This window comes from Penicillium verrucosum (genome assembly GCF_028828655.1).
Source record: "Penicillium verrucosum strain IBT 35672 chromosome Unknown utg000001l_segment0_segment0, whole genome shotgun sequence".
Lineage (NCBI taxonomy): Eukaryota > Fungi > Ascomycota > Eurotiomycetes > Eurotiales > Aspergillaceae > Penicillium > Penicillium verrucosum.
In genome coordinates this window covers 6,004,969-6,026,849 of record NW_026643210.1, presented here as the reverse complement: position 1 = coordinate 6,026,849, position 21,881 = coordinate 6,004,969, and the positions used below count along the sequence as shown (strand labels likewise).

Below are 21,881 nucleotides of genomic sequence, written 5' to 3'. Positions count from 1 at the left end.
AGAGGGGGGAGGCGGAGAAGGAGATCAACAACTGGGGCACAGCTTATCGGCTGAGCTTCAAGTGACACTAAGGTACCTGTCTACACATACAAGATCAAACAAGAATAAGAAGATAATTAGGTAGATGTGAAAGAGAAATATAAAACTATCAGTAACAGAGAAAGAAAATACAAAATTAATTTAAGAGGATCCATGCAACAGTGGGGTGTTTTCCTATATTTTCCTATATTTTTATATAGCATTGTCAGCAATTTTCCAATATCAATGAACATAAATAGAGACAAAATATATACATAGTGACAGTTATATATGTCCATTTTATAGTATAAACAACACCAAAATCAAAATAAACAACAGCTCTGGGGAAGATGTAGATCGGTTAACCACCTGGACACTCCCGAGCTCAAGTCCGGCGGATCCGCTGACTTGCAATCTGGACTTTCAGGGTCAAACTGATTTTCAGCCTAAAAAGTGCTTGGCTTCTCCTCCATGTTCGGTCCAACTATCAGGGCTTTGACACGCCCTTGAAACTTCTTTGGATATTTACCTATAACTAACTAGACCTTGGTATCGCACTTCCCTGCCGATCACGGTTTATCTCTCCCTCCCCCCGGATTCGACCATCCTCCTACCAAAAATATTTGAAACGGGACTATACATATTTCACAATGCCTGCGGATTACCAATCCACCGCCAGGGCATTGTCTCTTTCACCCTCTTCTCCGGATCCCATACCTTTATCTCCTAGCAGTGATGCTCACCCGCCCTGGAGTCGCGCCGGTAGGCGAAGCTCCGGCCGGTCGAGCGGGCAAGCTACAAGCTATCGCGAACAGATAATCCAACGCGGTACAGAGTTATATGTCCGTATGAATACGATATGGGAGGGGATGACTCCATTGAAGAAAATAGGAACTGTCTTTGCTGCTCTATTTGTGGGCGCGTCCGGTATCGCGTTCATGGTGTTAACTGGGAAGTTGTTCATCTGGCTTGGCCCGATCGCTGAGAAGTGGGAAACATCCTGGTTAGCCGCCCTTATCCTGTGGCTGTGTGTGTTTTTTGTTTCATTCCCGCCTCTTGTGGGTTGGTCTACATTTGGGACTGTAGCTGGTTTTATATTTGGTGTATGGAAAGGGTAAGAGATCGATTGATTTTACTTCATTTTTCATTTTACTTCTGGAAAAATAGGACGAAATGCTAACTCGATATGTCTTCCATAGATGGCTGATCTACGCTTCCGCAACAATTCTGGGGTCGACTGTCTCGTTTTATGTTTCCCGGACAATTCTGTCTGGATTCGTCAAACGCCTTATGGAACATGACAAGAGGTTCGCAGCATTGGCTCTGACATTGAAGTATGATGGACTCAAGCTTTTGTGTATGATCCGTTTATGCCCGTTGCCCTACTCAATCTGCAACGGAGCTGTGTCCACATTTCCTACAGTGCAACCATTGATGTATGGACTTGCGACGGCCATCATCTCTCCCAAATTGTTGGTCCCTGCATTCATCGGTAGTCGGATTCGTTTGCTCTCCGAGAAGGGCGAGGAGATGAGTGCGGGATCCAAAGCCGTGAACATCTGCAGTATTATCCTTACAGTCGGTATTGGAATCTTTACCGGGTGGTATATATACCAAAGGTTTGAGCCCCCTAAAATCATCTGATGTTAATCTCTTGTGGACTCATCGCTAATCTCTTTTTTTTTTTTTCTCTTTTCAGAACTTTGGCTCGCGCACAAGAGCTCGAAGCCCAAGAGCGTGCGGATATCCGGGATTCTCTCCAAGCTGATCATGCAGCGCACCGCCCTCATCGTGGGTTCTCGGAAGATCCTGATGTGAACAAAGCCTCTACTACGCTTGCAAGAGACGAAGAAGAGCGAATTGGATTCACTGATTTGGACGATGACAATGTTGACCTGATATTGGGTGACGATAGCGACAGTGACCAGCCGGGGCCTTGGAAAAACTCGACCAGGAGATCATATCACGATGAGTTCACCGATAACGACTCGGATGGGTTCGCAGGGGAGGATGAGGCATATGGTTTGCACACTCATGTTCAAAACTAGATAACTCAAATAAATAAAGTAGATCCTTGATCTTTATAAAGTGAAGAAACATTTTAGAGAACAGCCGTCGTTGACGAACTTGCCGCAACCTGCCGGACTGAGAAATACGCCCCGCCCCGAGGAACCAAGCCAGGGTTTTTCTACTCTGCTCATCACAACTGTCTCTTCCATCAAGTGTTCACAATCCAATTACAATTTCATTTAATTCATTTCAAATCAAAATATTCTTGCTCGATTTCATGGGCCTTATTCTCAACTCTTGAGGTTTTTTTGTGGGGGAGGAAACTCGATGTATGTCCTGATATCCGTGCTTCCTCGGTCTTCTTCACAGATCTCAAGTGCTATTCTCTCATACTCCCTTGGTCTCTTTTTTAACCATATTACATCTCATCTAACATAATCCCAGTTGATCCATTCGTTCAGCTTGTCTTCCTTCGGCTTGCCGCAGATCGAATTCCTATGACCGTATCATGGGTGAATGCCTGAATATTTTTGATATCCACACATTCTCGGGATAGAAAGGACTGTCGACATCATATCTTCGAGTTTACAAACAGCCTATTTCTTGAAGTGGAATTTTCTTTCTTTTCTCTTTCTGTCGTTCTCGACACACTCGTTTGACGATCTACCTGCAGATACACGTTTATCAACATGTATGGTGCAGCGTCCATGAGGTTCCAGGCGGCTGGAATCCCCCGGATCAAGGGTCATACATGAATCAATATGTCCCAAATCCCGAGATCATGATGCAGGGCCAAGAACAACATCTATCTCAATCGACCGCACTATCTGAACCTCCTGCAAAGCGACTGCGAATCACGCACAAGGCTTACGAAGCAGCTTCAGCATCAATTGCCCTGGGAAATCCAGAACACAACAACCCCAACTCGCAGACCTTCCTATCTGATGGATCCCACATTGTTGGCTCAACGGAGAGGATGTATGGCGGTGGCAGCAGTAGTACTCCGAATGAGTCAACAACCTCAACTGACTTGACATCTTCCTTTGAACTAAAAACATCTGCATCGCCTCCTCCTCCCATTCCCGTACAGCCTCTTCCTACACAATCAGTTGTGTTTGGACCGAATGTATTGGAAAGCGGGAAGGTTGATTTGTCTAAATGTCGACCTCGATCGTCCATCCCATCCAAAATCCATCCCTCTGTTTACGGCGGGCAGTGCGTTAGAGCAGCGTACGCATCGCGGCTGAATCCATATGCTCTCCACCGACAAGAACAAGAATTCTTACAAGACCACCTTTGCCACGTTCACGTCACGATTTACCTCAACATACGAAATGGAATCCTGCTACTCTGGGGGAGAAATCCCATGGTGGCTGTTACCAGGGAAGAAGCACTCGGATGTGCCAAAGATTACCGATGGATGAATATGGCTTCGTTTGCTTACGACTGGCTCGCACGAAATGGCTACATTAATCACGGATGCGTGGAGGCTCCATTGGCCCCGGTGAAACCCAAACGCGGAAGACGAAAAGAGGGACCTACAATCGTTGTAATCGGTGCTGGAATGGCAGGTCTGGGGTGTGCACGTCAACTGGAGAGCCTTTTCCGCCAATATCGTGACTCAAATGCCATGCCCCGAGTCATTCTCCTTGAAGGACGTCGAAGAGTAGGTGGACGCATTTATTCGCATCCGTTGCACAGTCTCAAGTCTGAAACCCTACCTGATGGGCTTGTTCCAAAGGCGGAAATGGGTGCTCAGATCATTGTCGGCTTTGATCATGGCAACCCGCTGGACCAGATAGTTCGTGGCCAGCTGGCACTTCACTACCACAAGATACGGGATGTTTCGACGATTTACGACATTGATGGATCACCCGTGAATGAGGTTCAGGATGCGATGGCGGAAAAGCTCTACAATGATTTGCTCGATCGAACCGGATTCTATCGTCACAAAGCAAAGATTATGCCAACCGCCCAGGGAGACCGCGACATGATTGATGCTGGTCGCGAATCGGCGGTGGATGATGGACTCACCGTGCGGCAGTACGAAGAGGCGAGGGCAGCTGGGACAATAGATCTATTGGTCCCCACAAAGCGAGTTCGACGAGGAATAAAGCACAAGACTGCCGAAAATGAGCCATCCGTCGATGTGGCAAGTGATCTAGCGGGCAATTCGGAAGATGACCCCGCAGCATTGACCTGCCAGACAACCGGATGGAAGCTTAACCCAGGATACACCGTTAACGACACGATCGAACTGGACCAGATTGCCAAGGTATCTCAGGCGCAGACTCTGGGTGCAGTGATGGACGAGGGTGTCAAACAATATCAAAACATGCTTCCAGTGACAACGAAGGATATGCGGTTGATGAATTGGCATTTCGCCAATCTCGAGTATGCGAATGCTACCAACGTGAACAGACTTAGCCTATCGGGATGGGACCAGGATATCGGAAACGAGTTCGAGGGTGAACATTCTCAGGTCATTGGTGGCTACCAACAATTACCATACGGGCTTTACATGCTGCCAGAAAAGCTTGATGTCCGCACCGGCAAGATCGTCACCGGTATTTCTTACGACACAACTAAGTCCAACAGCAAGCAGAAGGCAGTTGTCCAGTGCGAGGATGGAGAAAAGTTCCTGGCAGATCATGTCGTCTTCACTGGTTCCCTCGGGGTCCTGAAACAACAGAAAATCAAGTTCGAGCCTCCTCTTCCGGACTGGAAGCGTGGCGCAATTGACAGACTGGGATTCGGGATAATGAACAAGGTCGTTTTGGTGTTCAAAGAGGCGTTCTGGGACACCAAGCGAGATATGTTTGGTCTGCTCCGTGAACCGAATAACCTTGCTTCTATGGTTCAAGAAGACTATGCGGCAAACCGCGGCCGATTCTATCTGTTCTGGAATGTCATGAAGACTACCGGGCTCCCATGCTTGATTGCCCTCATGGCTGGTGATGCAGCCCACCAAGCAGAATCTACGTCCGACGAAGAAATCATTACGGAGGTCACTGGTCAACTTCGCAACGTCTTCAAACACACTACAGTTCCGGATCCCCTGGAGACTATCATCACCCGCTGGGGTCAGGACCCATTCACATACGGCAGCTACTCCTACGTGGCCGCGGAAGCCTTCCCAGACGACTACGACCTGATGGCGCGGTCAATCGGCAACCTCCACTTCGCCGGCGAAGCCACCTGCGGCACCCATCCAGCAACCGTCCACGGAGCGTATCTGTCAGGCCTTCGCGCAGCGTCAGAAATAATCGAGCCGATATCCGGGCCCATCACAATGCCTCGTCCCCTCGTCCCGGAGAAGTCAAAAGTAACTCGAAGCAAATCCTCAACGCCTAACGGCACAACCACCAAGAAAACAAGAACAAGGGGCAGTACGTCATCCCTCTCCTCCACCGAAAGTCCAACAATCACCCAACAAAAACCCCCCTCAACCTCCACCTCCCGCAAACCAACCTCTACTGAAAAGTCCCGCCGGGACGCCTACGACCAAGCCCTATGGACAACAATCTACTCCGAACTCGGCTCCGCACCACCACGCCCCGCAAAATCCGGCCTAAACCCCTTCCTCTTCTACCAAAAAGACTATTGGGCGCGCTGCCGCGACCAATGCGACGAAGCCCGCCGCGCAGCATCAAACAACCCCAACGCAAAGGCTCCACGTGACGAGATCCGCGCCGCGCTGGGCCAGATGTGGCGCTCTGCAACGCCAGCCGAAAAATCCCCATACCTTGAGCAGACGGAGATCAACCGTCGTGCTAATGCGGAGGCTTGGGATAAGTGGAAGGTTGACGTTGCTGAGTGGGAGCGGAAGACTTTCATCGTCAAGGATCGCTGGTGTGCAGAAAACCCGTTCGATGATTGGGTTGTGCCGGAACATCTTACTGAAAATGCGCCGTCGGTGCCGGTGCTTGCTACCGCCTTTACGAATGTGTCTGCTGTGAAGTCTGAGAAATGAGGATTTTTATCGTTAATGGGTAGACTATCTGCGTAGACAGTTAAGGGAAAGATGGGTAATTTCGTCTCTATTGAGCGACTATTTGTGATGAGTATTTTTTCAGCCTTATTGATATCAATGAATAACAGTTTTAATTCAAATGGTCTTACTTATGTAGACAAATAGTTAACAGAACTTTGAAAGGTTGTAAAGGTGCGGAAGATGATATGGGAGGTTTTCTTTTTCTTCTATTTCTATGGGTATAGGCATCCCAAAGCAGACGAACTGATATAAAACCAAAGACCACTTGACTTCCTCTTCCATGAGATGCAGGTAACTGGAAAAGGAAACAAGAAAAAGTAAAAAGAAAAAAAGACGCAAGAAAATCCCATCTAAAATATGCACGGGGAATTTAGAAATCAGATATCGCATAAAACAGATACAAGTCTAGAAGCAGGAAGAATCCTCGACACACCGGCCAAACATCATGTTTTCATGTATCATAGCAACGAGAAACGGAAGAGAAAAGTGGGAGAATAGGTGTATATGTATTTAGAGAACAGGCTTGGCCTCCTGGTGAGTCTCTGTCTCGGAGAGGAACTTTTCGGCCTCGAGGGCGGCGACACAGCCAGATCCTGTTGAATTGAGTTAGCAAAATGCAGTTATTATAATTGGTAATGGTGGAGTATGAACATACCGGCACTGGTGATAGCCTGGCGGTAACGCTTATCCTGAACATCACCGCAGGCGAAGACACCCTCGATGTTAGTGAAGCTGGTACCGGGCTTGGTGACGATGTAACCCTCGTCATCGAGCTCAACCTGTCCCTTGACGAGAGCGTTGGCGGGGTCGTGACCAACAGCGTAGAAGAGACCGTTGGCATCAACGACCTCTTCGGCGTTAGAGACAACATCCTTGACACGGAGGTGTGTCATGAGACCGTTAGGCTTGTTCTCACCGATAACCTCAGTGGCGACAGTGTTGAAGCGGACCTTGCACTTGGGGTGGGCAAGGAGACGGTCAGCCATGACCTTAGAGGCACGGAGCTTGTCCCTGCGAACGAGAACAGTGACGTTGCTACCGTACTTGGCGAGGAACATGGCCTCCTCGGCGGCGGAGTCACCACCGCCAATGACGTAGAGGGGCTTGTTACGGAAAATGGGCACGGCACCGTCACAGACGGCACAGGCACTGATTCCGTTTTGCCAGAAGGTCTCCTCGCCGGGGAGGTTGAGACGGCGGGCGTTGGCGCCTGTGGCGATGATGACAGCGTCGGCGGTGCGGACTGGCTCGCTGCCCTCGTCGTCGTTCCACTCGGTCCACATCTTGAAGGGCCGGGAGGAGAGGTCAAGCTTTGAGATGGTCTCGGTGATGATCTCGGTGCCGAAGCGCTCGGACTGTGCGCGCATGTTGTCCATCAGCTCGGCGCCGCCGATGCCGTTGGGGAATCCAGGGAAGTTCTCAACATCGGTGGTCGTAGTAAGTTGACCACCGGCGGCGGTGCCGTTGGCGAGCATGCCCTCGTAGAGGACTGGCTGGAGTTCTGCGCGTGAGAGATAGATAGCGGCAGTGTGGGCACCAGGGCCGGAGCCGATAACTGTGGGGTGAATCGGTTAGAACATTGATATTGGGGGAATTTGCGTGATTTGGATCATTCGATCCACTGATAAACCACTTACCGACTACTTGAGAGTGCACCATTCTGGCGGTGTTTGAATTGACGCGCAACGGCGTCGGAAACGACTTAGAGAAGACCGAGGCCGAAGGAGGAGATTGTTGGTGAACGGTAGTGGCCGCAGTGGCAGTCAATCCAATGGATCGAAGGGAGGGAAAACGACGAAAGGCGGAGGAAAACAGCTTGAAGGTATTTCTGGGAAGTGGAGGAAGAAGAGGAGAGGGAGGGGAGTTATAATATCTTTTCACGGAGGGGCAGTGGAGACCGGGATTATTAGGTGATAGGTGAAGTTGATTGATAAACCGTCAATGAGATCAGGGAGACTGGACCCTTTAGTACGGGATGCGATTGGATTCTTTGTATTTCCGAGGTTTCCAGACCAGAGGATATTAGAGATAATTCGTTTAAACTTGGCGATTTAAGGCGATTTCAAGGCAATCCGAATCGGCTGAATCAGGTTGCGCATCGAGGCTCCGGGGCTTTCTAAGCAGATATCACGTGAGCGGTCGAGACCGCTGATGTAATCTCATCAGGTCACCCGTGGCCCACCGAGGCAACTTCTTCCGGCCCGAATTTGTATACTTCGGCTTTACTTGAGAGATCGATTGATAGAATGAACATCACATGTCAGTTTGAATCTCGCTAAACTTAGGGGAATCATATATCAAACACAAAAAGCACGATCATACTAAAGTCATAAAATCCGTACAAATCCTCAGATCGCAAAAAGTAAATGTCACCAGCCAACGTCAATGACACAATGATGTTAATATAGTACATTAGATTACGCCGAACCACTTCTTTCGTGGGCGGGTATGCTCCTCGGGGCTGGGAGAATGTTCAGCCATCATATTCGGTGGCAGACGTTGAGGGACTTCTCCATCAGAATCTCCATCCTCCTCTTCACTCCCAGGATATCCCTCGTACTGTGGTTGATGTTGTTGGCTAGTGGCGGCGTTAGCCCGGGTATTATTGATCAGGTCATGGTCTTCGTAATCGTCTTGTTCATCGTCATCACTGTAATCTTCTTCTGCTTCAGGCTGTGCATCTGCTTCTCCGTTGTTCTTTTTGCGGCGGGGCAGGAACTTTCTCCAGCCCTTGACAATCTGCGCTGGGGGCGGGTCGTACTCGGTTCCGTTGTAGTGAAGTGCTGGAACGAGCAGTTTGTAGGGTGTGGTGACACCCGATGGGTCTTGTGGGCTGATCTCTAAGTTCAGAGTGATGGCGAGCCCACCTTCGAGGTTGATGTAGACGCCTGCGCCGTCATCGCCCTGCTTCGCGGTTTTCTTTGCCGCCTTTTGGCTGAGACTTGTCAGTCGTCGGTGGAAGTTACCGGGTCTTGGAGGTGCGCCGGCCCCAGTTCCTGGGAAGTAGCTGTCCCCGTTCTCGTGGGGCTGGACCGGTCCGTCCACACTTGCACGTCGATTGAAAGCGGCCTCGTCGCCTCGATTGAAACTCATGGTCCTCGTAGGAGGTGGTCCACGAGTGGAAAGGCGCCTGAGAATACCAGGCTTTTCGGTAGACCCCTTGTCTCCACGACCCAGGGACAATGTTCGCTGCAGCATATTTGGCCGAGCTGGTGGAGTCTCTGTCGTTTCCGACTCAGGTGTATCCGGTGGAGTAGAACCGGGCTTATATTCACGGATCGAACACCAGTTTCGCCGAGGGAGTAGTCGTTTGTTGTTTCGGGCCTTGCCATTCACATCTTGGATAAAGATGGGGACGACATCCTCGTCTGTGTTCGAGTCCATGTGGTGGACTGTATTCCGTTTGTTGAGCATATCCGCAATGAGATCGGTCTCCGGAATGTCTGCAATAGCAGATGAGATGACATTCGGCATGTACCGATAATCCTGGTCTTTGGCGATATTCAATTTAGGATTCGAATAGAACTGCCCGACTGCAGCGAGGTGGACATCACCACTGAAGGATTGAGTTAGTTTCAACGTTCGGAATGTTGGTTTTCGTTAAGCAAATTTACTGGTCTTACCTGAGTATTGTGATCCGGACTGACTTTTCTGCGGCCAGATCCTGAAGATCCTCAACCAACCATGTGCGCTCGGACTTGAGGTGCTTGCCAGCCCAATGGTCATCAAAGACCTCCACGTTCCCACCAGATCGGTTTACAAGCCCACCAAGTACTCCAGCCTTACCGAGCGACTTGCGGCTATTCATGAAATTGCGGAGCATTGCCTGTAGTCAACGTTAGTTTTGGGTTTGGTCAAAGACAGAAGAAAGCAGATTACATACCACTCGAGGATAGGCAACAGGAACACTTGAAAGAACGATCAAGTGCTTTGTCTCTCCTTTCATAATCTCCTTGTGGCAGCGGTCCCATAACAAATCACAGGTCTCTTCGCTGAGAACCTCATTGCTCTGGAAGAACGTGTTAGCATAGACATCAAGTCGGAAAATCGGAGTAAACTTACCCGTCGCTCAGTGCGGCAGTCAAGACCCAAGAATGAAACTCCTTGGCCAAGAGACATGAACAGGTTTCGGCTTTGCTGTTCAATATATGGACCAGGATGAGCACCAAGAAGCCAGCTGGGTTCGTCTGCCTCGGTTTCATCGGGGACACTGTGGTGCTGGAACAGCAGGTAATACTTGAAAGCAATCTTTCCAATTCCAGAAATAACAGCAGTCTGCATGAAATCATCATGGTAAGAACCAAAGCCTTCAAAGATTTCATGATCGTTCCACATGTTGACCATAGGAATCTGAGAGTTCGCCAAAGAAAAGAGGCCTTGGGAGAACCATGCAGCATAGCGCTCGAGGTAGAACTGCTCCAATTCAGCCCGGAATTCGGCAGTGAATGATGCTCCGTATCTCTCGGCAGCGTTTTTAATCTTAATCCATTCCTGGAAGGACGGTGACTCTGTAATACCCGCGTCGTTGAAGATTTGGTCGCCTCCACCGATCATCACATGGAACGGACGAGTCTGATGCTCGTTAAGAATATCTCTCCAAAGCGGGTCAGGTCCGCAGACTCGATCAGAGTCCGCAGAGGGAGTGAACCCGTTACCACTGTGGAACATTATATTCATGGATTCTCCAGCAGGGGGCACCCAGAATCCCAAGGCTGGCCCCTGGTTGATCCGATAGGCGATACGCTGCTGTGCTGTACCAAGTTCAACCTCTAGATCGAATCGCCAGAATGTCACGTCTCTTGCGGCATCGGCGTATAGACGGGCTCCTGGGATGTCTCGGTGCAGACTCGCCGTCTCGCCGTCGACGGCATGCATCCGGTTGGAAGGCATAGGTTGTTTGACGCCTTCGCTGGTATAGTCGATCATGCTAGGTGAGAGCTCATAGATGCCATCGTCATTCTCGATAAACGATAGGTCGACTTGTTCCTCGACATGTTCAACTGGTTTCACGTAAAGGGGCCGACCATCACGGCCAACCTTCATGAGCCCGGCTGTTGGATCGACATATTCGGGAGCCAGTTGCATTCCATCTTCATGGCTGATCTCCACGGGTGGAGGAGGAAGAAGATCCATCGGCTGAGAGAATAGTCTCAGTGTGGGTGGAGTCTCGTAGGAGGAGCGAGAATCTTTAGTCACTATCATGATAGATCCTCGCCATATATCCTTGTCAATGGGGCCGCTGACTCCGTCAACCCTTGCTCGCTTGATACCTGTGTATCGTAGCAAAGGTCCGCATCGCATGAAGAGGTTGGGTTGGAAGCTCTTGTGCTCAGTTACTCCTAGCGAGTGTTAATAAATTCATTTCGTGATTTCATGACAAGGAATGTAGCTTCAAAACCAGGATAGCGGAGGACCTTACCTGTCAATTTCTGAGCAGGAGACTTGTAGTTCTTAGGAAGAGCCCTGCTCTTTCTACGGTCTTTGTTACCGCCACCTTCCCACCACGCTTTGCTGCGCTCCATGTCAAAATTCTGGAAATCAAAGTCAGGGGCCGCAAGCCGCGCAGGCTGTGCATTCCTCCACTCAAAGATTGGCGGGGGAGTAGGCGGTGGAACATTGAAAGACACAGACTGTTTCTTGGGCTTGACCTGCGACTCGGCACTATCCTGAGGCGCACCGGGTGGTGTTAAAAGTTCGTCTGTTGTCTCCGCTCTTAAGGCACCAGGAACCTGCGTAGGTCGAGGGCCTGCTTGAGACATCGAGCGACTGTGGTTGATATTGCTGGCAGATGTTGGTTTTGCGGCAGGCCCGCTCACTGTGACTGATCGTCTAGGCACATTGCCCATCTTAGCTGATGATGGGATAGCGGCTTCCGCGCGCGTATATTGAGGATCCTCGGGGCGGCGGATAGATGGGTACTGAGGATTTGTAGAAACTGTCCTGCTGTGACGCACAGCTGTATTTTCTGGTTGTCGCTGTTGTGGTGGTTTATTTCGCATGCCATCCCCAATTGGAATTTCCTTCCGCTCATTCCTTTTGGCTGCGCCAGAGGTTGGTTGATTTTCTGGCTGCGCACGTTGTGTGGATGCTTCGCGAGCCACTGCTGCCGCCAATTCGGCTTTCTCTTGTTCGGCTTTCTTGCGTGCCATTCGCTCCCGGGCTTTGATTTCCGCCTGTTGTACTCGTGCCCGCTTCTCTTCCTTGCTGATTCCAGTCAAAGTTACTTCCAACTTTTGAAGAGGCGATCGCTCTGATGCCCAATCTTTCCGCGAGTCACTGGCGGAGACCGAACGTGTGGTGTTGGACCGAGTCGGGGGCGAAGACACAGCCGGTGCAGGCGGTGGTGACTGCACATGAATCTCAGGCATGGCTGCACTGGGTTCCGGAGAATAGAGCTCTGTGGGAAGACCTCGGGGTGTGGTAGATTCTTCTGATAATTTGGAGGTCGATGGAGGAATTGCCTTGCGGGTTGTATAGCTCGGGTTTCCCTTAGGTTGATTTCGGGCTCTTGCTGAGAAAGACCTGTCTACCTGCCCTGACAGATGGGCAGGTCTTTCGCTGGTGTGAGCTGTCTCTGGCTCATCATGTTCTGCCTCGTGTTCATAGCTTTCCGTGGAAGGGGCCTTTTTGCGATTGCGCCTTCCTTGAGCTCTTTGCGCTCCGTTGGCAATGTGGGGGTTCGAGCTTCCGTTTGCCATATCGGGCGATCCACGCATTGCCGTAGCAGCCATGATGTTGTGTATTTGTGCCCAAACTCAAGGAACTAATCGAGAAAAAAACAAAGTGCGTAGATAGGGCGCCAAGTATGTGCAATTGCGAACCCAACTGGAACCAATATCGTTAATGTCGGTCCCAAAGGCAACGCGAGCAGATTAAGGGGAAATTGCCGTACTTGGTTTTTCTCGAAATAGATGAAAGGGGTTCAATGCGATTTGATGTGATGCCTAACGTAGGGTCACTACACCATGGCCCGAGCTGATTCGCAGGCAACAAGTCAAGTTGGGCGGGGGTATAGGTCCACGCGGGTGTGACAGGGAAGTTGGCCGGTATAAAAGGCGAACAGGTCAACGCCAGGATAGAGGTGTGTCAATGGGATGGTAGAAGATGAGATGAAAAAGAAGAAAAAGATTTCAATCAATCCCAGCAAACCAACAATAAAATAAAAATAAAAATAAAACAAGGCAAGGTCTATACATCCGATATCCCGGTGGCTGGTTATCCCCAGCCTTCGCGCGGGGCCATTGTTATACGAAGGCTTTATCAAGGGCTTTGATCCCTGGAGAAGCAATACTTATGCACGATCGTACGTTAGAATAAATATAAAATAGTTAACTATCCAAAAAGTGAAGGATAGAAGGATAGCAATAAAGAATTAAGCATAATCCTTAAATTTGGACTGGAATGAACTATTGTTAGACCTACATGTTTACCTACGGAGTACGAACATACTTAGAAGTACCTGGATACTAGGGAACTACAAATGTTTCATGGTTAACTAGAACATGATTATTGCATATAACTACTCCCTACCTAGCTAAGTATTAGTTGACACGGTGAGCGCTGGAAACGGCTCTCATTGCACCGCCCCTCTGCCGTCCTCGACCGCCTTCCCGTCTCCACCATCTCCTTACCCCTTCGGGTTTGGCGCCCTCACCCCCCCGTTTTGGTTTAGCCCTGTCCCAGGCCGCTTTGAGGCTGGGAGTTTGGAGACATGGGACTCTTTCCGCTCTGTGTACGGCGTATAACCTGACTTAACTATATCTTGCCAAGTCGAGAATAAAAAAGGAGTGAATATCAATAGCCACAGCCACCACAAATCGGTTACCTAGGTATATTCCTTTTTAACAACTGGAAAACTATGACCGTCCCAGTACGGATAGACCTTGGCTTTTCTGCAACGGCAACTTCGGCAATCGGTTCCCTTTGCTGAGGCAAAGGATCGCGTAGGGAAGACGATCGTTCTCGAGGAAGATGATGACGAGGAGGACGAGTTCATCCCGAGAATTCTGAATATCTACGAAGACTTCGAGAACGTTGGTTCCACGGAGCCCTACTGGGTCGAGCAACACATGGGTTATGTGTTCCTGCCAAAGTCGTCACCGGGAAACATCCGCAATTACATAGTAGGGGAGTCGACGGTTGCAGGTGCTACAGTGCCGGGTAATGTGGAGATCGCGGAGATCTACAAAACTGGAGACGCTGTGGCTATCTCTTCCTTCCCAGATAGAGTCATACTATGCCCCGAACTTGTAACGGATGACACGCCCTGGAGGGCCTCGCTTGATAGAACCTCTTATGTTGACCCCACAAATCCCGAAAATGACGACTTTCTTCTCGAAGATGTTATGCCAAAAAGTGCCATGACGTTGCACGAGTTGGCCCATCTCGTCACGGCATGGTGTTTGGATGAGGATGACCAGAAAGACATGGTGGGAGATGTGACATATGAGTCCAACTTGGGCCCCGCTAGTTAGTTAGTGTTTCCATACGCACATAGTTACTAATCTATATTAGATGCACTAGACGAGGTCCTCTGGCTTACAGGTAGGGGATTCCATACCACAGATGGAACACCTGTGGACAGCTTCGTGGCTACGATGAATGCGCAAACGTACGCCTACTTTGCTGTGGCATACTGGTATTTTCTGCAGGAATGGGTGGTAAAAAACGGGCTTCATTCTTTAATAGAAGGCCTAGATTAGACGAGTGGTTGGGATAGACGGAGGTTCGAAAGTGACTTGTGATTTGTGAGCAAGAGATTAAATAGGGAAGCAACTCTGCTAGGATAGTTTGAATTAGTATCACTCGGGACGCCGTCGACTGCCCATTGTAAATTTCTCTATAGCGTTCAAATTTGCTATCATTTGTTTCCTCCGTTCTACGGGATCAAGCGGAACCCTTAGCTGGTGGCCTGACTGTTGCAACCATTTCACAATCTCCTCCTGTCCATTATTGATAGCTAGCAAAAACGGTGTACTGCCCATGTGGCAGGGGCAATGAGGGTTGCATCCTTTTTCCAAGAGCAGCTTGGCAATATTTGAGTGACCATGCACAACCGCAAACCAAAGAGCTGTAGATTCGCCGTCGCATTTAGCATCGCCTTTGACGGATTCCTGTTCGATGAGAATCCTGGCTACAGCCTCGTGGCCATGAATCACAGCCAGCATCAATGGTGTTATGCCCCATTGTGCTCTCGATTCGAGCTGAATCCCTGGAACGTTGATCAAAACCTCCATCACCTCAGCCTGTCCATGCGCTGCTGCGTATGCCAGCGGCGTCCAGCCACGCGAATCCTTCGACTCGATATTCACCCGGTTTGTAGCAAGAAGAATCTTCAGAACGTCAACGTGACCATTCATGGCAGCATATGATAATGGAGTCTGTCCCTGGAGCCTTGGGGGGCGAATTCGGGCACGGCCCAACACATCAGGGTCGATCCCTGGTTGATCAAGAAGTAATTTTACCAGTTCTTTGTTGCCGTCTCTGGCTGGTGCACTGAGCGGGATTTCCGAATATTTGTTCTGCTGATTGACATCCACTCCGGCATTTAGTAGGAATCGAGCCATGCTTAGATTTCCTGCGTTTGTGGCTAGGTGGAGAGAAGTGTCGCCCTTGCGGTTCGTTGCTGAGGGCTTGGCTCCATTGGCGAGCGCTTGTCGGGCGGTTGACTCATAGCCTTTGTCTGCTGCCCATAGCAGGGCTGACGCATTGGATCTCGTTGCATTGCGAGCGTAAAGGTAGTCGATTAAGATATCGAAAAATTGGCGATTCAGCTGAGCGAACACCGAAACATCCTTTTCGCTCAAAAGATCCGTAATGGCTTGTACCAATTCTGTCGGAAGATTCCATAAGCCCATCGGATTTGAATGTTTTCTTACTAGTATTATTATGGTAGTAACTAAGTAACTAGCTCAATGTTCTGTTGTTTGCCTATCCTATTTCAGGTGCCGCTTTTAAGTACTCTCGGTGACTGGGTAACTTTTAGTCTAGGATTAGGCTACTGTGCTACCCCAGGCCGTGCTCAGGTCTACCCAACATAAAGCGGCAAGAGGTTGGAAGTAAATAGGAAAACCCAAGCAAGTCTATGTTGTTCATGCAAGGACTTGAACTATTTGATTTTCTGCAGTTGAAAATACTAAGCAGTACGGTGTAATTGAGGCATCAATTTCAATTTCAATAATGATAATATCCTTTCTGCCAACCGTTGGCATTTGTGCGTATGTTGTATGTTGTATGCCAGGACGAGGCCGCACCTACGTAAGCTAAGTCACCTGCCCAGGTGCAGTTATGTTGTAGGCAAGTAAATAATATCTAGAACTACGACAAAGTACGAAGTAGAAACCGTGGCCTTAGATAGTTTCAAAACGTCTTTGATAATTAATAAAGAAAAAGAAATTTAACATAGGTTGTCCGCATAATACACAGTACGCTAAGTCGAGCTCAATAGGCCTGTTAGGAGCCTGAATAGGATCCCGTGTGGGTGGCCTCTTGACGATCCTCCTATTTGCCTACAACTTGGTGTCTGGAAATTGTGACAACCTCCTCTTAACAACTATTTTGAAACCTTGGAAATAGCCTTGTTGGAGTTTATTTCCTTTTTGTCCGCTTATACCCCTTACTACAACTCAGCGAGTTGTTATTCAATGGTCCGGAACTGTTGATGGCAACCGCATGCTAGACACCTCGATCCTCACAACCCTCCCTTAATCCCTTTCCTCGACCGAAAACAATCGATTCCTCATCATGCGCATTGTCAGTGGCATCACCGCCACCCTGGGCCTTGCTGGTGCAGTGTCCGCAAACCTACACCCTCGCTCTCAAGAAACCCGCGACTTCTTCGCCCTCCACCTCGATGATACCACCTCTCCCTCCCACATCGCACAAGTCCTCGGCGCACGCCACGAGGGCCAGATTGGCCAACTGGATGGCCACCATACTTTCTCATTACCGCGGGAGCAGACGGCTCAGTTCGACACCTTGTTGAACGATTTAAGAACCAGGCGAAAGCTCCGGCGACGCTCCGATGTTGGAATCGATTCGCGTGGGGCAAGTGATGATCCCCTAGACAAGATTCTGTGGTCGCATAAGATTGCTCCAGCAAGACAACGATTGCAGAAACGACTTCCGCCGGTTACCGTACCCTACAAAACGCTGGACAAGAGGGACAATGCGCAGGCCGTTGCTTTACAGAAGAATGCCATGTCATCTCTAGGGATTACTGACCCGATCTTCAGAGAACAGTGGCACCTTCTCAACACATTGCAGCCCGGAAACGATCTCAATGTGACAGGATTGTGGTTGGAGGGGATAACCGGCAAGGGCGTTGCCACCGCGGTTGTCGACGATGGGCTGGACATGGATAGCAATGATCTCAAGCCCAACTACCTGCCAGAGGGCTCTTGGGATTTCAACGAGGGACTCCCGGATCCCCGCCCTCTTCTCCTTGACGATAAGCATGGTACTCGATGCTGCGGCGAAATCGCGGCGGCAAAGAACGATGTTTGTGGAGTTGGTGTTGCATACGATAGCAAGATAGCCGGCATCCGGATCCTGTCCAAGCCTATCGATGATGTCGATGAAGCGGCGGCTATCAACTTCGCCTACCAAAAGAATGACATATATTCATGTTCATGGGGCCCCTTCGACGACGGTGCTACTATGGATGCGCCTGGAATCTTGATCAAGCGAGCCATAGCCAATGGTATCCAAAAGGGCAGAGGGGGTAAAGGCTCAGTATATGTCTTTGCCGCCGGTAACGGTGCAGCCTCCGGAGACAACTGTAACTTCGATGGATATACCAACAGTATCTACAGTATTACAGTGGGTGCCATTGACCGAGAAGGGAAGCACCCTTCTTACTCCGAGTCATGCTCGGCCCAACTGGTGGTCGCATACAGTAGCGGCTCGGGCGATTATATTCACACTACCGACGTGGGTGCTAACAAGTGTTTCTCCGGGCATGGTGGTACCTCTGCGGCTGGTCCCCTGGCAGCAGGCAGCGTGGCGCTCGCGCTCAGTGCACGCCCAGAGCTGACTTGGCGTGATTTACAATACTTGATGGTGGAGACGGCGATCCCCGTGAGCGAGGACGACGGTAGTTGGCAGGTCCTGCCCTCTGGCCGCAAATTCAGCCATGACTGGGGTTTCGGAAAGGTTGATACATATACCATGGTCCAGCTTGCTAAGACATGGGATCTCGTGAAGCCACAAGCGTGGCTCCACTCGCCATGGCTGCGAGTGCATCAAGACATTCCCCAGGGTAGTCAGGGGTTGCTCAGTCGCTATGCAGTCACTGCTGATCAATTGAAGGAGGCCAATGTCGCCAAATTGGAACATGTCACTGTGACTATGAATGTCAATCACACCCGCCGCGGTGATATCAGCGTTGAGCTGCACAGCCCCGGCGGAATCGTGAGCTACCTGAGCGTTGCCCGTGAAAAGGACAATATGCCAGTTGGATACGAGGATTGGACTTTTATGTCTGTTGCTCATTGGTATGCATCCTTAATTCCATGATATATGTTTTTGCTAATTTATTTTTAGGGGTGAGTCTCCTATTGGCGAGTGGTCTATCGTCGTGAAAGACTCCAATGTCAATGAATACTCTGGTACATTCATTGATTGGCGACTCAATCTGTGGGGTGAGGCCGCCGATGCAGCTAAACAAAAGCTTCACCCCCTGCCCGATGAGCATGACGACGACCATACATACGAGGATGCTCCTGTAGCCACGACTAGCATTACGTCGGCTCCAACGAAGACCCCAACCCCTGCCAACCCGGATGATCATCATGACCGGCCCGTGAACGCAAAGCCAAAGCCAACATCCACAAAGCCCACGCCGGCTGAGCCCACGCCACTTGAAGATTTGAAGAATCCCACCAATACTACCGGTAGTGAAGCTGAAACCTCCTCCCCTTCATCTGCCGACTCGGGCTATATATCGTCCTGGCTTCCCACGTTTGGTGCCTCAAAGCGCACACAGATTTGGGTTTATGCATCCTTGGCCATGATCATCACCTTCTTCATTGGATTGGGTGTGTACTTCCAGCTGCAGAGAATCAAGCGTCGTCGCACCACTGCTCACGACGACTACGAGTTTGAAATGATTGAGGATGAGGATGAGATGCAACCGATGACTGGAGCATCTGGTCGAACACAGCGTCGTGGTGGTGAACTATATAATGCGTTCGCTGGAGAGAGTGACGAGGAAATGTTCAGTGATGATGATGAGCCATATCGTGATGGGTTGGCCAATACCCAGGAAAAGGATGGACAAGATGGAACGTCCCATGGTGGCCCTCATCAGGAAAAACCTTAATCTAATGTCGATAGTCATTTTGCATCTTGTTCGGTGTTGTTGATCGCTATATTGACTTGGTTGTTGAATTGGAGATCCGTAACCAGAAATAGACGGGGTCCGGGTAGGGATACTAGGATCTGTACATCTACCATTTGACAGGAATCCAAAAGCGTGCTGTGCATACTATAAAAAGATCGTTCTATCAGATTTGAAGCAATTCTTGAAGAATTACTAGAATAGTGAGTAGCTCATGCAGCGTATGATCTATTTAGGCTGGAATGATATCGGGGACGTTATATGTAAGAACACTCCGGTGTGTTTTTGGATGGCTCTTTTAAGATGTCTTCTTTTGATGTATGTGAAGGTGATAAAAAGCATGAACTGTGTGCTGTATCATCTTTAACAATCCAATCTTTGCCAGGGACCGTGTTGATTCTAATAATAAAAGCGATGATGACGTTCCGCTTCGGGAACTCCGCCTTGGGGAAAGGCGATCATTGAACTCAGCTCCAACCTCCAACCTACAAACTTCCCCCTCCATTCCATCTCTTTGACCTTTTCAGTCCCTATCCCTACTTGATCAAACATTTCCTACAACTATTGATTCATCAGCATTACTGGGGTTCCAACAACTATCAGCCGGTTGACCACGGCCGACCGATAACCCCACGATGGATCAACATGATGACTTTGATAGTGTGTCTTGGAAGCACGACCCAGACAGTGACATCTCACGGCCAACAACTGCAAGTACAGATGCTGCAGAACCCAGTGAAACTCATCACGACTCCAATGGCAAGCGGAGAATGAGCTCTGCCCAAGAAGAGCCCCAGGCCGGCCCGCTAGCTGACGCCGTTGACCTGGCGGGCATCGGCGATGGAGTTCTTGAGTGCCAAGTTGACTCTCCGCTCAAAGAAAATGACGGGACCAAAGATGCATATATATCGTACCTGGTTACCACACATGTATGCTTTCTTCTTCATATACTGTCGGGGTGTTGAGGTGCAACTGCTGCCTTGACCTCTTCACATCTGTATCTTCCCAACAAGACCATAGCTGACATATTTAGACCGACTTCAAATCATTCCAGAAACCCGAATTTACTGTTCGGAGGCGCTTCACCGACTTCTTCTTCCTATACAAGACGCTCTATCGCGAATACCCAGCATGCGCGGTGCCGCCGCTCCCGGACAAGCACAAGATGGAGTATGTGCGGGGAGACCGGTTCGGCCCGGAGTTCACAACGCGACGAGCTTGGTCGCTGCATCGATTCTTGAAACGTTTGACGCTTCACCCTGTACTTCGACGGGCGCCTCTTCTCACTATCTTCTTGGAATCGCCGGACTGGAATGCGCATATGCGCCTGCACTCAACACGGGTATCAACAAATACCGGGTCGGAGGGTGCGGCTACTGGTATCTTCGATAACTTTACTGATTCCTTTGTCAACGCCTTCTCTAAAGTGCACAAGCCGGACCGGCGCTTTATCGAGGTGCGAGAGAAGGCTGATAAGCTAGACGAAGACCTGTCCCATGTGGAGAAGACCGTGGCACGGGTTGCGCGGCGTGAATCCGATCTGGAGACAGACTATGCCGAACTAGCGACACAGTTCCGCAAACTTGTCCCGTTAGAGCCTGCTATTGAGATGCCACTGCAGGTCTTCGCAGCTTCAGTGGAAGAGACCGCGCGCGGGATGCGTGGCTTGAAGGACCACACCGACCAGAACTATCTAGGATCGCTGCGCGATACTGAGTCGTACATCATGTCCCTCAAGTCCCTGCTGAAGACACGCGAACAGAAACAGCTCGATTTCGAAGCCTTGGTCGATTACCGCAATAAAGCCGTGACCGAGCGTGACTCTCTGGCTGCCAACCCAGCTGCTTACTACGCCTCAAACCCGCTCACCTCCTCCCCAGCATCTTTCATCCGCTCCAAAATGGAGGACATGCGTGGCGTCGACCATGAACAGTCCCGCCGCGAGCGTGTACGAAAGCTTGAACTCCGCATTGACGAATTGACCCGCGAGGTCGAGTCCGCCAAGACTACATCCGAGATGTTTGACGAGGAGGTTATCCGCGAAGTCGCAGATTTTGAACGTATCAAGGCGGTCGAGTTCCGGGATGGACTTGGTTCCTTTGCCGATTCACACATCGAGTTCTACCAGGGCGTGCTCTCTACATGGGAACGGTTTGTAGCAGAGATGGAGAGCGAAGTTGAGCCCGGGCATGACTCTGATGCGGCTGCTATCGGAGCCATTTAGCTATCTCAGTCTTAGCATGCTTGGGTTATTACCCAGGCCAAGTCTGTTATAGCAGTTCATGTCTGTTGCTTTCGCTAACTTATTCCGCGTTTCATACCCGCAATACCATCATACCTCTTCATTCAGATACGCAGTAACTCAGGGAGTCAAATTTATAGCAAATGAAGTAAAAACATCGATGATCTAAACTTTCATGTATTAGAAAAGTCGAGGGCCATGAAAAAGAAGAGATGGATTCATATCAGCAGCGTTAATCCCGGAGCTGTATGCGCAGTTAATATTGTTTGTACTGTTTG

General features: G+C 49.8%; 8 protein-coding genes across 8 annotated transcripts; 5 read left to right on the top strand and 3 right to left on the bottom strand.

Annotated features, from left to right (window-relative positions):
- Window positions 1–668: 668 nt before the first annotated feature.
- Window positions 669–2,066, top strand: N7516_002237 (TVP38/TMEM64 family protein; the record flags this gene model as incomplete). The annotated part of the gene is made up of 3 exons (XM_057214957.1): window positions 669–1,132; window positions 1,218–1,637; window positions 1,718–2,066. The coding sequence occupies 3 exons, from the start codon at window positions 669–671 to the stop codon at window positions 2,064–2,066; spliced, it is 1,233 nt and encodes a 410-aa protein (XP_057076840.1).
- Window positions 2,067–2,779: 713 nt separating this feature from the next.
- On the top strand, window positions 2,780–6,001 carry aof2 (putative lysine-specific histone demethylase Aof2; the record flags this gene model as incomplete). The annotated part of the gene is made up of 1 exon (XM_057214956.1): window positions 2,780–6,001. The coding sequence occupies one exon, from the start codon at window positions 2,780–2,782 to the stop codon at window positions 5,999–6,001; it is 3,222 nt and encodes a 1,073-aa protein (XP_057076839.1).
- A 481-nt stretch (window positions 6,002–6,482) lies between these two features.
- On the bottom strand, window positions 6,483–7,950 carry trr1 (thioredoxin-disulfide reductase TRR1). The gene is made up of 3 exons (XM_057214955.1): window positions 7,660–7,950; window positions 6,678–7,577; window positions 6,483–6,615 (listed from the first exon to the last, which is right to left on the bottom strand). Exons 1-3 carry the CDS (start codon window positions 7,679–7,681, stop codon window positions 6,533–6,535), a joined length of 1,005 nt encoding a protein of 334 aa, XP_057076838.1. The 5' UTR covers window positions 7,682–7,950; the 3' UTR covers window positions 6,483–6,532.
- A 484-nt stretch (window positions 7,951–8,434) lies between these two features.
- N7516_002234 (uncharacterized protein) lies at window positions 8,435–12,753 on the bottom strand (the record flags this gene model as incomplete). The annotated part of the gene is made up of 5 exons (XM_057214954.1): window positions 8,435–9,578; window positions 9,646–9,848; window positions 9,906–10,031; window positions 10,085–11,361; window positions 11,442–12,753. 5 exons carry the CDS (start codon window positions 12,751–12,753, stop codon window positions 8,435–8,437), a joined length of 4,062 nt encoding a protein of 1,353 aa, XP_057076837.1.
- Window positions 12,754–13,880: 1,127 nt separating this feature from the next.
- N7516_002233 (uncharacterized protein) lies at window positions 13,881–14,724 on the top strand (the record flags this gene model as incomplete). Its single annotated transcript, XM_057214953.1, has 3 exons — window positions 13,881–13,892; window positions 13,960–14,491; window positions 14,537–14,724. 3 exons carry the CDS (start codon window positions 13,881–13,883, stop codon window positions 14,722–14,724), a joined length of 732 nt encoding a protein of 243 aa, XP_057076836.1.
- A 99-nt stretch (window positions 14,725–14,823) lies between these two features.
- N7516_002232 (ankyrin repeat domain-containing protein) lies at window positions 14,824–15,879 on the bottom strand (the record flags this gene model as incomplete). Its single annotated transcript, XM_057214952.1, has 1 exon — window positions 14,824–15,879. One exon carries the CDS (start codon window positions 15,877–15,879, stop codon window positions 14,824–14,826), a length of 1,056 nt encoding a protein of 351 aa, XP_057076835.1.
- Window positions 15,880–16,765: 886 nt separating this feature from the next.
- kexB (kexin kexB) lies at window positions 16,766–19,343 on the top strand (the record flags this gene model as incomplete). Its single annotated transcript, XM_057214951.1, has 2 exons — window positions 16,766–18,516; window positions 18,566–19,343. 2 exons carry the CDS (start codon window positions 16,766–16,768, stop codon window positions 19,341–19,343), a joined length of 2,529 nt encoding a protein of 842 aa, XP_057076834.1.
- A 620-nt stretch (window positions 19,344–19,963) lies between these two features.
- Window positions 19,964–21,585, top strand: N7516_002230 (sorting nexin-4; the record flags this gene model as incomplete). Its single annotated transcript, XM_057214950.1, has 2 exons — window positions 19,964–20,290; window positions 20,395–21,585. Exons 1-2 carry the CDS (start codon window positions 19,997–19,999, stop codon window positions 21,583–21,585), a joined length of 1,485 nt encoding a protein of 494 aa, XP_057076833.1. The 5' UTR covers window positions 19,964–19,996.
- Window positions 21,586–21,881: the final 296 nt, after the last annotated feature.

Bases quoted from the DNA above. Each gene is read 5' to 3' on its own strand.
- trr1 (XM_057214955.1), bottom strand. From the start codon at position 7,681: ATGGTGCACTCTCAAGTAGTCG. The intron at 7,578-7,659 runs GTAAGTGGTTTA...TTCACCCCACAG, and splicing joins GGTGCACTCTCAAGTAGTCG to TTATCGGCTCCGGCCCTGGT. The intron at 6,616-6,677 runs GTATGTTCATAC...TCAATTCAACAG, and splicing joins CCAGGCTATCACCAGTGCCG to GATCTGGCTGTGTCGCCGCC.